We start from the raw sequence: 15,091 nt of genomic DNA on the forward strand, positions 1-15,091 counted from the left end.
AAAAAAAAAAAAAAAAAAAAAAAGAAGATTCTTTAAGTCTTTGGTCTTCAATAATTTGATAATGATATGTTTCAACTTTTTTTCCCCAGTTTCTTTGCTGAGCTTCTTGATTGTGTAGATTTATGTTTCTTACTACATTTGTGAAGTTTTCACCTATTTTTGAAATATTTTTTCTGTCCCAATCTCTTTCTCCTCCTTTTCTTCAACTCCCAAAAACACAGCTGGTAAACCTCTGATACTGCTGTACAGATCTTTGAGGCTCTGTTCCTTTTTTAAAAAAATTGTAGTTCAAATGGAATAATTTCTCTTTTTTTTCCTGTCTCTTTTTTTAATAGAGACAGGGTTTCACTCTGTTGCCCAAGCTGCACTTCATCAGGCTCACTGCAGCCTCAAAGTCTAATGAGATAATTTCTCTTGATCTGTTTGCATACACACAGATTGTTCTGGCATCTTCCGTTATCAAGCCTACCAGTGAATTTTTCATTTCGGGTATTTTTCAGTTCTAAAGTTTCCATTTGGTTATTTGTTATAACTCTGCTCTTTTCTGAGAACTTGTATTATTCCATTCATTTCAGGAATGTTTACCTTTTCCCCCAGTTGTTATAATAATTAGAATCTTGATAATTTTAACATCTGGGTCATCATGGGCTTGGCACCTGTTGATTATCTTTTCCCTGGAGAATGAGTCGTATTTTCCTGGTCTGGGTAATTGTAGATTGTATCCTGGGCATTTGAGTATTATATTGTTTAGACTCTGGGTCCTGTTAAACTCTGGTTTGTGTTTTAGGAGGCTGTCTATCCCATTAGGTTCAGACTTCAAGTCAGTCTTGCCTTCTGGGGCAAGGATTTCAGTGTTATTTGGTTTTTAAACTGTTGCCCTGCCACTCTGGGTCTTTGCATATGGGACTGGACTGGTGGTGTAACTCACTCCCTTTTCATTCGGGGTCTTTGCTGTTCTAGGTCTGTTCCATGCTTGCTGTTTTGGTGCTGTTCTGCACATAAATAGCTCAGGTGAATCTAGAATTTGTGTTGATTGATACTCAAATTTGGAGGAGTCCCCTTCTCTAGCTCTCCTCTCTGGAACTTCCCTACTCTGGCCCACATGATACCCCTTTTTGGGTCCTCTAGTCACAAGTTCCGATTGTCTCTCAAAGGTTTGCCTGCCGGCTTGTGTATGGTTGTTACTAGAGCTGTCCTTGGAGCAGAGCAGGGAAAGTAGAAAAGGGAAAAGGAAAAAGGATTCTTGGGCACTGTGGACAGCGAGGGCTTCCAGGCTATGCCTGCTGCTGGTCCCCGCCTGGGGGGCTGCCCTTGAGTTGTGAGCTCCTCCTGGGTCTCTCAGTCTCCTGGCCAGAAAGATTGGATTTCTCCTGGAGTTGGAGCTGCCTGTGGGGCCACCACAGCTTCACCAGGATTGAGGCCCTGAGACAAAAGAGGGGAAAAAGCCCCAAGAGACTCACATCCATCCTCCACTCCAGATGGTTCTCAGGTTTTGTTTCCCTCCCAGACCACCTGCTTTTGTTTGCTTTTCAGAGTCCTCAGGTATTTCTGTGCTTTTTGTCTGGGGATTCTTTTTTTTTTTTTTTTTTTGAGACGGAGTCTCGCTCTTGTCACCCAGGCTGGATACAGTGCAGTGGCACAGTCTCGGCTCACTGCAACTGCCGCCTCCCAGGTTCAAGCGATTCTCCTGTCTTGGCCTCCTGAGTAGCTGGGATTACAGGTATATGCCACCACGCCCGGCTAACTTTTGTATTTTTAGTAGAGACGAGGTTTCTCCATGTTGGCCAGGCTAGTCTCTAACTCCTGACCTCAGGTGATCTGCCACCTCAGCCTCCCAAAGTGCTGCGATTACAGGCATGAGTCGCTGCACCCAGCTGTCTGGAAGTTTTTCATTGTCATCTGTGGAGAGAGAAAAGCTTTCGTGGGCTTCCTTCATCTTCTCCCATAGCAGAAGTGCTAACAGTTGATTTTTAAGGCCTCTTTTCAGCTCTTTGTCTGGGCTGATGTATTGCTTCCTAAGCCCAACATCTTTTCTACTATAAGTATGGACAAATACTGTTCAAAAAACCTACAAATACATAGACATTGTCTTGCAAGCCGATTCATGATTGGCCGTGATCTATATAAATTTAAAGCAGACTGTAGAATTCAAGAAGGATTAATTTTAATTCCCTTTTTTCCATTAGTGATCCTAAAATCGAGGATTTTAAAAAATCTTTTTAAAAGACTTTCTAAACCTTTTAACTTCAACCCTTTGATTAATTGCTTGGTTCCATGACTCTGCCAAGAGCAAACGCTACAGGTGGTGTCCAACAGCCAGTAGAGGGAGCAGCAGGCTTCTTCACGGTGGCTGGGCGTGGCTCCTCCTCTGGGAACTTGCAGCTCTTGTTATATTTGTGAGCATAACACATCCAGTTATACTCTTGTAGTTATTTTTAAATGTACAATTAAATTATTGTTGACTGTAGTCACCCTGTTGGACTATCAAATACTGGATCTTATTCATTCATTCTTTCATAGTCATTAACCATGTGCACTTCCCCCTACCTCGCCCACCCCACTGCCCGTCCCCACCTCTGGTCTGCTACTCTCTGGTCCTTCTCCTCTCTCTGTCTCCAGAAAGCACGGACTTCTTGGTTACAGCCTGTAGTGGTAGCTGAGATTTTGAGGCCTGGGTGAGGACGTCAGTAGGAGGGTCAGAAGATGAAAGTCAGCACCATGAGAGTGCCTGAGCCTTGCTGAAGAAGGGAAAATCCAGGAGATGAAGAAGGGAGAGTTGGAAGGATCAGAAAAGAATTGAGAAAGGTGTCATGGAAGCCCTGAGGGCAGGCAGTTTCAAGGAGGGAATGATCAGCAGTGTCACATGTCACCAACAGGATGGAGTAGGACCGAGGAGCAGTCACTATGTGTGGAGGACACCAGGTCCTTGAAGCAAGAACAGTTTTGGTGATCACTGGGGCAAGAGCTAGGGTGTGGGGAGTTGAGAAGCAAGGGGAGAAAGTAGACACAATGAAAGAGGCTTGGTTCTGAAGCCAGTGGGGAATGTTTGTGTCCCAACCCCCTTAACTCCCCCAATACCCCAGACTGGAGTGTGCAGTGTGTGGGGGCCTGCTGTGACCACAGCAGTGCTCAACTCCTTGGATGTAGGACAGGGAACTTGCTTGGTGGTTCGACCTTGAGCTGGAGTTTTTCAGGGAGCGGTTGTGAATGTCGTTGCTGATCTTACTTCTGGTCATCTTGTTACCAGATCCCCTGCAGCTTTTAGTCCTTGCAATCCCTCTTCTCCCTCTTCACGTGGAGACCTCTCAGGTGGGAACTGAGAAAACTACCCGGAATGAACTCATCTCCCTTTCAGTCATTTCTGACTGCTGCTTTCCCCTCACCGTGGTCTCGGTGGAACATGAGCCCCTTGGCTGGAGATTTGGGCAGCAGTTTCTGAGGGTCTTTACTTTTCCCTCCTGGAATTTCAGCCTCTCCACGTGTTTGTCTCCCCAGCCAGTGGCCATTCTCTACTTTCCTTCCAGACCCTCCCTACTTGGGCTGGAGTTGCTTTTTTACTTCTGTGTTATCAAGAGGCTGTTTCCTCCACAATCATTCCTCAGTCCCGAGAGTCCAGTTGTCGGCACAGCTGTCATTCCACTGAACTGCACAGGCCACCGATGACCTCTTGGTTGGCAAATCCAGTGACTTCTACATTGACACAGTCTACCTACTTTTCTCGCTTTGTCGCCCAGGCTGGAGTGCAGTGGTGTGATCATAGATCACTGCAGCCTCAGACTCCTGGGCTCAAGCAATCCTGCCTCAGCCTCCCGAGTGGCTAGGACTACAGGTGTGTGCCACCATGCTTGGCTAATTGTTTTATTTTTATTTTTTGTAGAGACAGAGTCTTAGTTTGTTGCCCAGGCTGTTTTTGAACTCGTAGCCTCAAGTGATCCTCCTACTTCAGCCTCCCAAAGTGTTGGGATTACAGATGTGAGCCACCGCGTCTGGCTTCTGGCCCCTTAAATGGAGGCACTTTATGGTGTTCTGTCCTGGTTCACTCACTCCACAGTTGGTCTCTGGAGCATAATATCCACTCCGTGGTTTCATGTAACTCCTTGCAAATAAAGCTAGTGCTGGTTTTTTCCTTTAGTTCTAGACCAAACTAGACACACTTTTTGACAGAAGCCTTTTCAGAGTTATAAAGGTACTATAAACTCAAATTTCATTTTAAATATGTATTTTTTTCTAAACAACCTAACCTTGACTCTCTCTGTTCCCTCACTCCTCCTCCCCCACCCCACCCAATCTAGGCAGTTGTAAAGTACTGTTGACTTTACCTAAGGGTGAGGAGAAGCATTTCACATGTGCTTACTGGCATGCCTGTTGCTGCTGGCCAACTTTATAACCTCACTGTCACTCACCCAGGGGGTGTTACAGTGCATTCCTCACTGTCTGCCTCCATTTTTTGTGGGTCTTCCAGAATCGCTGCCAGCACCAGCCAGAGCATGCCCCTCTTTCTTGGTTACTCTCCTGTACTGACCAAGTCACACCCAGCCTCTTGATAGAGCCCTTTTTGATCTTATCCCAAATGACTCTTTCACCCCCTGTCCCACCCCCCCACCCCTCTTTAGCTGTTTCCTAAAACTCCGGGAGCTTTCTTTCCTGTGGGCGTGTCCTTGTGTTGTTCCTGCCCTGGCTGTCTGTCCCTCCCATCCCTTTTGTGTTGAAAAGTCATCAGGGTCTAATGCAAGCGTCATCTCTGTGGAGTCTCCCTTCTTGAGTCTAGAGTAAATGTTTGGGATTACAAGAAGTAGAACTTGACTAGAGCTGCCCTAACAATGACTGCCATTTATGGAGAAATTATTGTGGGACAGATGGCATTATGACACTTTCCATCCATTATCACATGTACACTAGAAGCAGATGGCCAAGAACAGGAGCTTTTCTGCCATTTACTAGCTTTGCAACTGTGGACAAGTTAATTACTATCTCAGTGTCAGTGAAATCTGAGGATTCAATGTACTTCCACATGGAAAGCAAGCAATAAGTGGTAGCAGCGGCCTCTGGGAAGATTTTCATCCCTCTTCATCCTCTCATAAGATAGTAAGTACTGTTATCGTTCCTGTTTCACAGATGAGGAAACTGAGGCTCAGGGAGAGTGGGTAATTGTTCTGCTTCCCCCAACACATGGCTGCAGGAGTCGTGGCTTCTTCATGTTTTCACTCCAGAAGGTCTTTAAAGCAATAAATACTTACTGAGCTGACTGGAAAGATGGATCTGCAGCCCCAAAGTCAAATTGAGAGAAATGTAGAAGTTGTCATCTGCACGGGGGTGGTCATTGCAGTTGTTTGATCTCCTCGAAGTTCTGTAGTCTTTCAGCATCCACACGATTCAGCCCCCCTTTCAGCGATGAGCTGTGTCTTTCTTTGAGGCAGATGATCACTATATCTAACTGTCACTCAGATAATAGGTCAAATCTGGGAAATATTAATCTCAAAAAGGAATTCACCCATTTCTAAGAGATGACCACACAAGATGATTTTGTGTGTTTTAATTTTTTAGTTTTAGAGATAGGGTGTGGCTCTGGGACCCAGGCTGGAGTACAGGCTAAAGTGATCCTCCTGCCTCACCCCCTTGTCCTCTGCCCTCCGTAGCTGGGACTGCAGGTAGCTGGGACTACAGGCACAACCCACCATGCCCAGCTAATTTATTTTAATTTTTTGGTAAGGTCTTTTAGTGTTGCCCAGGCTGATCGGGAATGCCTGGCCTCAAAGGGATCCTCCCACTTGGCCTCCCAAAGTGCTGGGATTATAGGCATGAGCCACCACACCTGGCGCAAGGTGATTTTGTTAGTTGGTACTTTCTGTAATTTGGATGAAGAAAGCATTATTTTCTTCACATTTTCCAGATAGAAATTACCATCCTGGGCCGGGCGCAGTGGCTCACGCCCGTAATCCTACCACTTTGGGAGGTCAAGGTGAGTGGATCACTTGAGATCGGGAGTTCGAGACCAGCCTGGCCAACATGATGAAACCCCGTCTCTACTAAAAACATACAAAAAATTAACTGGGCGTGGTTGTGGGCACCTGTGATCCCAGTTACTTGGGAGGCTGAGGCAGGAGAATCACCTGAACCCTGGAGGTGGAGGCTACAGTGAATCAAGATCGTGCCACTGCAAACCAGCCTGGGCAATAAGAGCGAAACTCCATCTCAAAAAAAAAAAGGAAAAAGAAAATGATCCTCCTGTTTTTAAAATGGCACATGCACTGCTGCTTTGTTTCCTACAATCACGCCTCTGATACCCATTCGTACCCTGGGCTGGGAGTCACTCACACACATGCTCCTGTTCCCATTCTCTCGGTTTACAGTTGAAGGAACTGAGAGCCACACTCCAGTGGTTCTCCCATTTTTTATCTGACAAAGTATTCTCTGTGCAGCTCAGTCAGGACTCAGGACTTAGGGCTATGCGAGTTCTCAACGCTGTACTTTCCCTCCACAGAGCTGAGAAGCTCCAGCTGCTGAACCACCGGCCTGTGACCGCCGTGGAGATCCAGCTGGTGAGCAAAGGGCGCCTGCACTGGGGAGGCTGCTGTGGGTCTGAGATGTAGAAAGGCTGTGGTGGACAAGCTAGGAACTGTTGTTTTTTTTTTTTGGAAGAGGCTGCCCAACCACCCCATTTTTTAAGGAAAAGGAGACCTTGCCAGTTTGATCCTAGTTAGTGTGGACTTAGGGACCGTAAAACACTGGAGGAGATTTCATTCCTCCCCTAGGATTTCAGCTGATGACTTGGCGGCTCTCCGTCTCCCCTGATGTCCAGGCCATTCTGGCCATTGCTTCCCTGTAGGGGTTGTTGCCAACCAGATGTTGCATAAAAACATGAAACTCAGCATGTCTCTGGTGAACATTCTGTGCCCCCACGCCCACCCTTCACCCCACTCTTGCTTCCTCTCCTTCTGGGTGAGGGGAGCATGTGTGTGCTGTCCCACCGGCTCCCTTCCTTGTTCATCTCCTGGCCTAGCCTCCCATGCTGGAAACCTGCAAGCCATTCTCTTCCTTTCATCTCATAGTCACGGAGTCCCCAAATTCTGTTGCTTCTGTCTTCTGTTCTTGCTTCTCTCCCTCCTGTACTGCGTTGATTTCTGCATTATTTCTCTACACGGCTCTTGCGGTTGTTCTCTCCCCATTCTCCCTGGCTCCCCAAGTCCAACTCCCACATCACTGTCAGAGATCACATCTAAAACGATGAATGTGATCCCGTTTCCCTGCATGAAACCATTTATTTAGTGCAGCCTCATCACTTGTGGAATCTGCTTTGCACTGAGAGCATAGGCTTTGGAACAGGAGGAGGCAGCCAGAGTAGAGGGCCTGCAGTGGAGTATTGGGCCTGGGAAATGATCCAGGGAGATACCCGGGCCACCACTGGGCACGCTGTGGCCAATGCCTTCTTATTACAGGGCAGAGAGCATCGGTACGTGACAAGTGTCAAGCAGGCCATCTAACTGGCAGTTTAAAAAAAAAAAAAGCTGTTCATTGTCTTCCTAGGGTTGTTTTTGTCCTTCAGAATGTACCCAAAATTAAATTAGAACAGTTCCTTCCATGAAGGATGCCTTTGTCTGGGAACCCGCCTGTAGGCTAAATAGAAACCCCTTTCTCATGTGTCCTGATTATTTTCATGCTTTATGCTGTGTGGGAGTTTCAACTTAGAGCTTAGAGGAGAGAAAAAACAAACAGAACAGCAAGAAACGAATCCGTGTCCCTCTGGGTTAAAGATCACATGTCATGTCTCCTCCAGCTTTAATCAGCAACATATGTTACTCATGGCTTAATGACAGGCAGAGAGAAGAGATGAGGATTAGCGTGACCTCAGCCACAGCCTGTGGAAAGTGCTATCATTCCTTGGGGGAAGATTCGCTGCTATTGAGAATGCCCGGGGTGGGCCGGGCGCGGTGGCTCATGCCTATAATGCCAGCACTTGGGAAACCAAGGTGGGCGGGTCACCTGAGGTCAGGAGTTCAAAACCAGCCTGGCTCAAGTGGTGAAACCCCATCTCTACTAAAAGTACAAAAATTAGCTGGGCATGGTGGCACACACCTGTAATCCCAGCTACTCGAGAGACTGAGGCAGAATCACTTGAACCCGGGAGGCCAAGGTTGCAGTGAGCTGAGATCGCACCACTGCACTCCAGCCTGGGTGACAGAGTAAGACTCCATCTCAAAAAAAAGAGAGTGCGTGGGGTGTGCCAGACCTTGGTCCTGGCGCCTGTGATTGTCTGTCACTTTGAATGCCCTCCCTACAGTCTTGGAAGGGGGCAAGTGTCCTCTCCATTTTAGCCCAGAGGGCTGGTGAGTGGCTGATTGGGACCTTCTGATTCAGAAGATTTACTTTGCTCCTCCAAGCTAAGTACTTGTACTTGATAAGATGAAAGATGTGTGTGGCATCTCCTAAGATGGTTTCCTTCTCCTTTCTACAAAGTATGTAGGCCTTAGTAGAAACTGCTGTTTCTCAGCAGTTGAACCATTTTACACCCAGATTCTTCCCACTCTGGAATTTGGCTACAAAAGGTAGCAAATTGTTTACCAAGGTTTGTAGCAGTATCTCTTCTCACCAGAGAGTGAATAAGAAATGAAAGCTTTGACTGAACATGGTGGCTCATGCCTGTAATCCCAGCACTTTGGGAGGCCAAGGTGGGAGGATTGCTTGAGACCAGGAATTCAAAACCAGCCCGGGCAACATAGTAAGGCCCCATCTCTACGGAAAATTTTAAAAAATTAGCCAGGTGTGGGGGCACACACCTGTGGTCCCAGCTATTCAGGAGACTAAGGTGAGAGGATTGCTTGAGCCCAGAATTTCAAGGCTGCAATTAGCTATGATAGTGCCGCTGTACTCCAGCCTGGGTGACCAAGCAAGACCCTGTCTTAAAAAAAAAAAAGCATATGGCCAGGCACAGTGGCTCACACCTGTAATCCCAGTACTTTGGGAGGCTGAGGTGGGTGGATCACCTGAGGTCAGGAGTTTGTGACCAGCTTGGCCAACATGGCCCCATCTCTACTAAATACACAAAAATTAACTGGGTGTGGTGGCATGAGCCTGTAATCCCAGCTACTCAGGAGGCTGAGGCAGGAGAATCGCTTGAACCTGGGAGGTGGCAGTTGTAGTGAGCTGAGATTGCGCTACTGTACTCCAGCCTGGGTGACAAGAGCGAAACTCCATCTCAAGAAAACAAAAAGAAATAAAGGTTTCACTTACAGTGGAAAGCTCAAAGGACTTGAGTGAGAAGTTCCCTATATCAACACTAGAGCCATTTTTTCTCCCTGGGTCCAGAAAATAGTCCCAGTGTCCGACATTTATTACCATTCACTTGGGAGCCAGGTGTCTTTTGGAGGCTGAAACCTCACCTCTTCAGTTACGCCTGAGCCATGATTTGCCGTGGCCCTCTGATGACTGCCTGCTGACTCAGAGGCTCAGTGAGGAAATGAGGTGGCCACCCGGCTTAGGACTTGTCGTGCCCAGTTGTGTATTGATTTGGAATGATTTGTGAGCCCTCCGGCCTGAGGTCAGTGAATCCTGTGACCTCACAGGCCACTGTCCTGAACAGCACTACCATTTAGGCCTGTTAGTAATTTCGTGATTATGAAGTCTTGACTCATATAGAGTGTTACTGCTTGTAAAACACTGTTACGTATGTTCTCCTTTTGTCCTTGCTGTAGGCGTTACTTTCATTTTACATTAGAGAAAATTGAAATTTAGAAAGCCAGGTTCAGGAAACTGTTCTGGATCAAATATTTAATAGTGTACATTGTTGCCCTCAGATCTTTGACTCATTTTGAGGAAAGTAGGACATTAGGTTTGGCAACTTCGAGTTGCCAGTTTTGGAGATCAGCAACCCAGTTTGATGCTCCTGGGACTGAGATAATGAAAGTTTATCATTTGTGTTAACCCAGCTGTCGATACTTTGGACTTTTACATTTATTTGTCCTTATGTTCTGAACTACCTGAAATGGTTGGTATCTGAGAACCTTGAGATGGTGCTTTGAACTTTACTCTTGAAATGTTTCTTCTATGTTGGAAAGAAAAGGTGAAGGGTCAGGCACAGTGATTCATACCTATAATCCCAGCACTTTGGCAGGCTAATGTGGGAGGATCGCTTGAGCCCAGGAGTTCAAGACTAGCCTGGGCAACCCCATCTCTACAAAAAAATAAAATAAAAAATAATTAGCTGGACATGGTGCCGCATAGCTCTAGTCCCAGCTACTCAGGAGGCTGAGGCAGGAGGATTGCTTGAGCCCAGGAGTTTGAGGCTGCAGTAAGTGACGATTGTGCCAGTATGCTACAGCCTGGGTGACAGAGTAAGACCCACTCTCTTTGGGAAAAGAAAAGGCAGGGGTGAGGGAAAATGTAGGCATTGTCATTTACGCTAGTGATCCAAGAGGTGCTAGTAAGTGTTTTATTTCTGAAAGGTTTTTTTTGTTTGTATTTCATTTAGTTTAATGCAGTATAGGGTTTCTTCCTGTGACTGGGAACCTTAGGTTGAAAAACAAAAGGTCCTGACTATAACCCTGAGGATTGGATGCTGATAAAAGGTTCGACCGTTAGTGAATTTAGCAAAGTGTTTTTCTGCACATTCTTTCCTCAAACGGAGATCATCTTTTCTCTGGATTAAATAACCAAATCTTGGCTATTTTCCTCCTTTCTCTGCTTTATTCTTTGGGGCAGTACATGTTAGATTACTGCTTTTTATAGACTGTAATTTTGCATGTCTAATTTTAAACATGGGTTTTTGGCCGGGCATGGTGTCTAACTCCTATAATCCCAGCACTTCTGGAGGCCGAGGCTAGTGGATCGCCTGAGGTCAGGAGTTCAAGACCAGACTAACCAACATGGAGAAACCCTGTCTCTACTAAAAATACAAAACTATCTGCGCGTGGTGGTGCATGCCTGTAATCCCAGCTACTAGGGAGCCGAGATCACCCCATTGCACTCCAGCCTGGGCAACAAGAGTTAAACTCTGTCTCAAAAAAAAAAAGGGGGAGTGGGGGTTGAAGATTGTTTCTTTCTCCGAAGAGAATTTACATTTTCCTGAGCCATGGAATCTTTAGAAAATGGTCATTTTATTTCACAGCATCATAGGGAGTAGCCCCCATTGATTCGCTCAGGATCCTGCCCCGCCATCCTGGGACACCAGAATTATTATCTAGTTGCAGAAACACTTTTGGGCTGAAGTGAGTGGAGAGACCCGGGTTTTGCCAGGAGTTTGTGGTGTGACCTTGGGCATGTCACATGACTTCCTGAACTGTGCTGTTGTCTGTAAAGTGAGGTGGTCAGACTGGGATCCTCTCCAGGATTGCAGGCCTGTCCTATTGTCTTGTTTTACTTCAGTCTGCCAGGATTTCTTTCTGGAACTCCCTGTGGTTCCATTTGCTGAATTTCAGAGATTGCTGTGGGGAATGCTGTGGAATAGGACCTGGCCACCTTGAGCTGAGAAAGGTGTTTGTGATCGGTGGTTGATGCCACCAAGCAAACAGGGTTAAGTAACTTGACTGCCTGCATGCTGCTTTTAAAAAGGCAGCTGACGACCTAATTCTGTTTAGAATTAGGGGCTCAGGCTATGTGTATCATCTCTAGATTCAGATTTCTGGGACCACATCAGAAACCAGGTTTTGCGTGGACCTTTAATGGGCAGTGTGGTGTGGAGTGTGGGGGACTGTGGGTTTTAGACTGGGCAGGCCTGGGTGGGGATTCCAGTTCTACCTCTTGGCAGCATTGCTGAGAGGATGAAAGGAAATGCTGGACGGGAAGTGCAAGATGCAGCTCCAGGCACACGTAGGGCTGTTGCTAGTGGGAGTGAGGATTAGAAGAATGCTCCAAACCATTTGGCACATAGTGGGCATCATCAACTGTGTTGATGTTCATTAAATTACAGCTGTGTGCCGGGCGTGGTGGCTCACACTGTAATCCCAGCATTTTGGGAGGCCAAGGTGGGTGGATCACGAGGTCAAGATATCGAGACCATCCTGGCCAACATGGTGAAACCCCGTCTCTACTAAAAATACAAACAGTTAACTGGGCGTGGTGGCTCGCGCCTGTAGTCTCAGCTACTCGGGAGACTGAGGCTGGAGAATTGCTGGAACCCAAGAGGCGGAGGTTGCAGTGAGCCAAGATCGCGCCACTGCACTCCAGCCTGGTGCAGAGCAAGACTCCATCCCCCCCCCAAAAAAAAAAAAAATTACAGATGTGCTTGTGAAATATAAAAGTACATAAAGTCATAAAGCGCCGTATAACTTCTCAGAGATGCATATGCAACCTGTTGACTTCTCTCTGTGCGTGTCAGTGGTTGTATAACTGTTAGTGTTTTCCTTTTTTTTTTTTTTTTTTTTTTTTGAGAGTTGATCTTGCTCTGTCACCCAGGTTGGAGTGCTTGGCTCAACCTGGGCTCAAGTGATCCTCCCATTCAGACCCCCGAGTAGCTGGGACTACTGGCGCACACCACCATGCCTGGCTGATTTTTTTTTTTTTTTTTTTTTTAAGAGATGGAGTTTGTCTATGCTGCCCAGGCTGGGGTTTTCCTTTTCTTTAAAGAAAATGCTATCCTACAACTCGGTTTTTACTGACCCATTTTGATCAGTCGCATTGGCTTAGTCCAGGATGTGAGTTGGCTCCACCCTTCCATCTGGAAGATGGAGAGGACTCACGAGGACCCAGGCCGTGAGATCTGTGTGCCAGGAGGCCGGGCTGAGACTGTGAGCACAGTGGGCAGGGCTGCCCAGGGCTGTGAGTTTCATTTGTAACCCTGGAGGATTTTCTTTCCTTCTGCAGATGGTGGAAGAGAGTGAAGAGCGGCTCACGGAGGAGCAGATTGAAGCTCTTCTCCACACTGTCACCAGCATTCTGCCTGCAGGGCCAGAGGCTGAGCAGAAGAAGAATACCAACAGTGACGTGGCAATGGACGAAGAGGACCCAGCGTAGAAGAGCACAGCTGGCCCTGGCGTTTCATGAAGTCAGAAGGCCCAGGAGCCGTTTCCTGGATGTTGAGAGGATTGTTTATTTGATTATACCCTCTATCCCAGCAGGCCTGGCTTAATGGTTAGTTGGGTACATCACAAAATAAGCTAAAAGAAATATTTGTGCCTTGGGGAGAAGAAACATGGTGAAGACAGGCTGAGGTTGTCAGGGCAGAGAGCTGAAGGTGGGGACAGTGACCGTGGACCCCTCTGTGCTTGAAAGATTTCCTCCTCGGCCTTTGCCCCAGTTGTGGGGAGGTCTCTATACACAGCGGGGAAAATGCTTGTGTCTTCTTTGGTGGGCCATGTCCTAATTAGTTTCATCTGCTTCCCTGGGAACTTACTAAACAGGGGCTCAGAGCACTGTTGGGAATCTGGTTAGAGCCCCAGAGAGTTACTCTAAGTTAAAATGAGTCACTGACCTTGGCTCACCTTAGAGGAATTTCCTCGAGAACAACAGAGATAAGAAAAGAACCGGCCTGGCCAATCCTTCAACAGCTCTAGAGCCCCTTTTCTCTGCTGGCAGGGGCTTTGTTTACCACCTCACTATTTAGGCTAAATGTTAGGGACCAGATCACTGCAGTTGAAAACAGGCACTGCAGGCTTAGTGACAGTGGCAGCAGAAACAATGTTGGCTGCCTTCCTGACCATCCCACTTTCCTGCCCTGAGACAGCAGCCCAGGACAGGTGCTTCATATTGAGACCAGGTGAGCCTCATTTGCACAATAGTCTAATTGTTTGCTCCTTTAAAAAGGACACAATTAGCCTGGCACGGTGGCTTACGCTTGTAATCCCAGCACTTTGGGAGGCCAAGGCAGGAGGATCACCTGAGGTCAGGAGTTTGAGACCAGCCGGGCCAACATGGTGAAACCCCTTCGCTACTAAAGATATAAAAAATTAGCCGAGTGTGGTGGTGCATGCCTGTGATCCCAGCTACCCAGGAGGCTGAGGCAGGGGAATCGCTTGAACTGGGGAGGCAGAGGTTGCAGTGAGCCAAGATCGCACATTGCACTCCAGCCTGGCTGACAGGGCGAGACTCCATCTCAAAAAAACGAAAGTACCAGATTGTACTTTTAAATCTCTCTAGGGTATTGGGAATTTTACTGGGAGCTGTTGATTTATTTCTCAGGGCATATGTGTGCTGTGTGCCGATCTGTCTCATTATTGTCTCTTTTTTTTTTTTTTTTTTGAGACAGTCTCGCTGTATCACCCAGGAGTGCAGTGGCACGATCTCAGCTCACTGCAACCTCTGTCTCCCAGATTCAAACGATTCTGGTGCCTCAGCCTCCTGAGTAGCTGGGACTACAGGCGTGCGCCGCTAGACCCTGCTAGTATCTGTATTTTTAGTAGAGACAGGGTTTTGCCATATTGTCCAGGCTGGTCGTAATGTCTCTTTTTAACACTGAATATGTTAGGTGGTTTTTCTTGATGGATTTAGGGTTAACCTAGTTAATAATAAATTGTTTCCAGGTAATTATCAAGTTTTGTCATCTTATAAATCTGAAGAGTTAATATTGTCTTGGATACAAATAAAGTGAAATCTGACTGAAGCTAAAATGTGTGATTTTTTTCTTAAAAAACTGACTTTATTTAGATCTACATTTTTAATTGGATTTCAAGAAAATTTTAAGTTTCTATATTTGAGACCTGAATTTAGCCTCAGTTTTTTGTTAAACCAGGTTCTGGAAGACTTAACTTTATAAGAAATGCACATATATTCCATGTAATTTTCCTACCACATTAACAGTAAATGTTTCAGAAATAAAAATTGACCAGGCTCAGTGGCTCACGCCTGTAATCCCAGCACTTTGGGAGGCCAAGGGGGGTGGATCACGAGGTCAGGAATTCAAGACCAGCGTGGCCAACATGGGGAAACCCCATCTCTACTAAAAATGCAAAAATTAGCCAGGCGTGGAGGCAGGTGCCTGTAATCCCAGCTACTTGGGAGGTTGAGGCAGGAGAATAGCTTGAATCTGGGAGGTGGAGGTTTCAGTGAGCCAAGATCATGCCACTGTACTCCAGCCTGGGTAGCACAGTGAGACTCCATCTCAAAAAAAAAAATTAAAACAACTGAATTCATGGAGGTAGAGATTTGAAGAATGTTTATCAGA

The 15,091-nt window shown here is 46.6% G+C and overlaps 1 protein-coding gene across 1 annotated transcript in view; it reads left to right on the forward strand.

Annotated features, from left to right (window-relative positions):
• The window catches only part of CRCP (CGRP receptor component), a 26,337-nt gene extending 11,800 nt beyond the window's left edge, over positions 1–14,537 (forward strand). Inside the window, exons 4-5 of the mRNA XM_017894670.1 lie at positions 6,482–6,539; positions 12,796–14,537. Coding sequence (XP_017750159.1) covers positions 6,482–6,539; positions 12,796–12,945 — 208 coding nt within the window. The 3' untranslated portion in view covers positions 12,946–14,537. The remainder of the gene's footprint in view (positions 1–6,481; positions 6,540–12,795) is intronic.
• Positions 14,538–15,091: the final 554 nt, after the last annotated feature.

This window comes from Rhinopithecus bieti, unplaced genomic scaffold, assembly GCF_001698545.2.
Source record: "Rhinopithecus bieti isolate Rb0 unplaced genomic scaffold, ASM169854v2 scaffold_24996, whole genome shotgun sequence".
Lineage (NCBI taxonomy): Eukaryota > Metazoa > Chordata > Mammalia > Primates > Cercopithecidae > Rhinopithecus > Rhinopithecus bieti.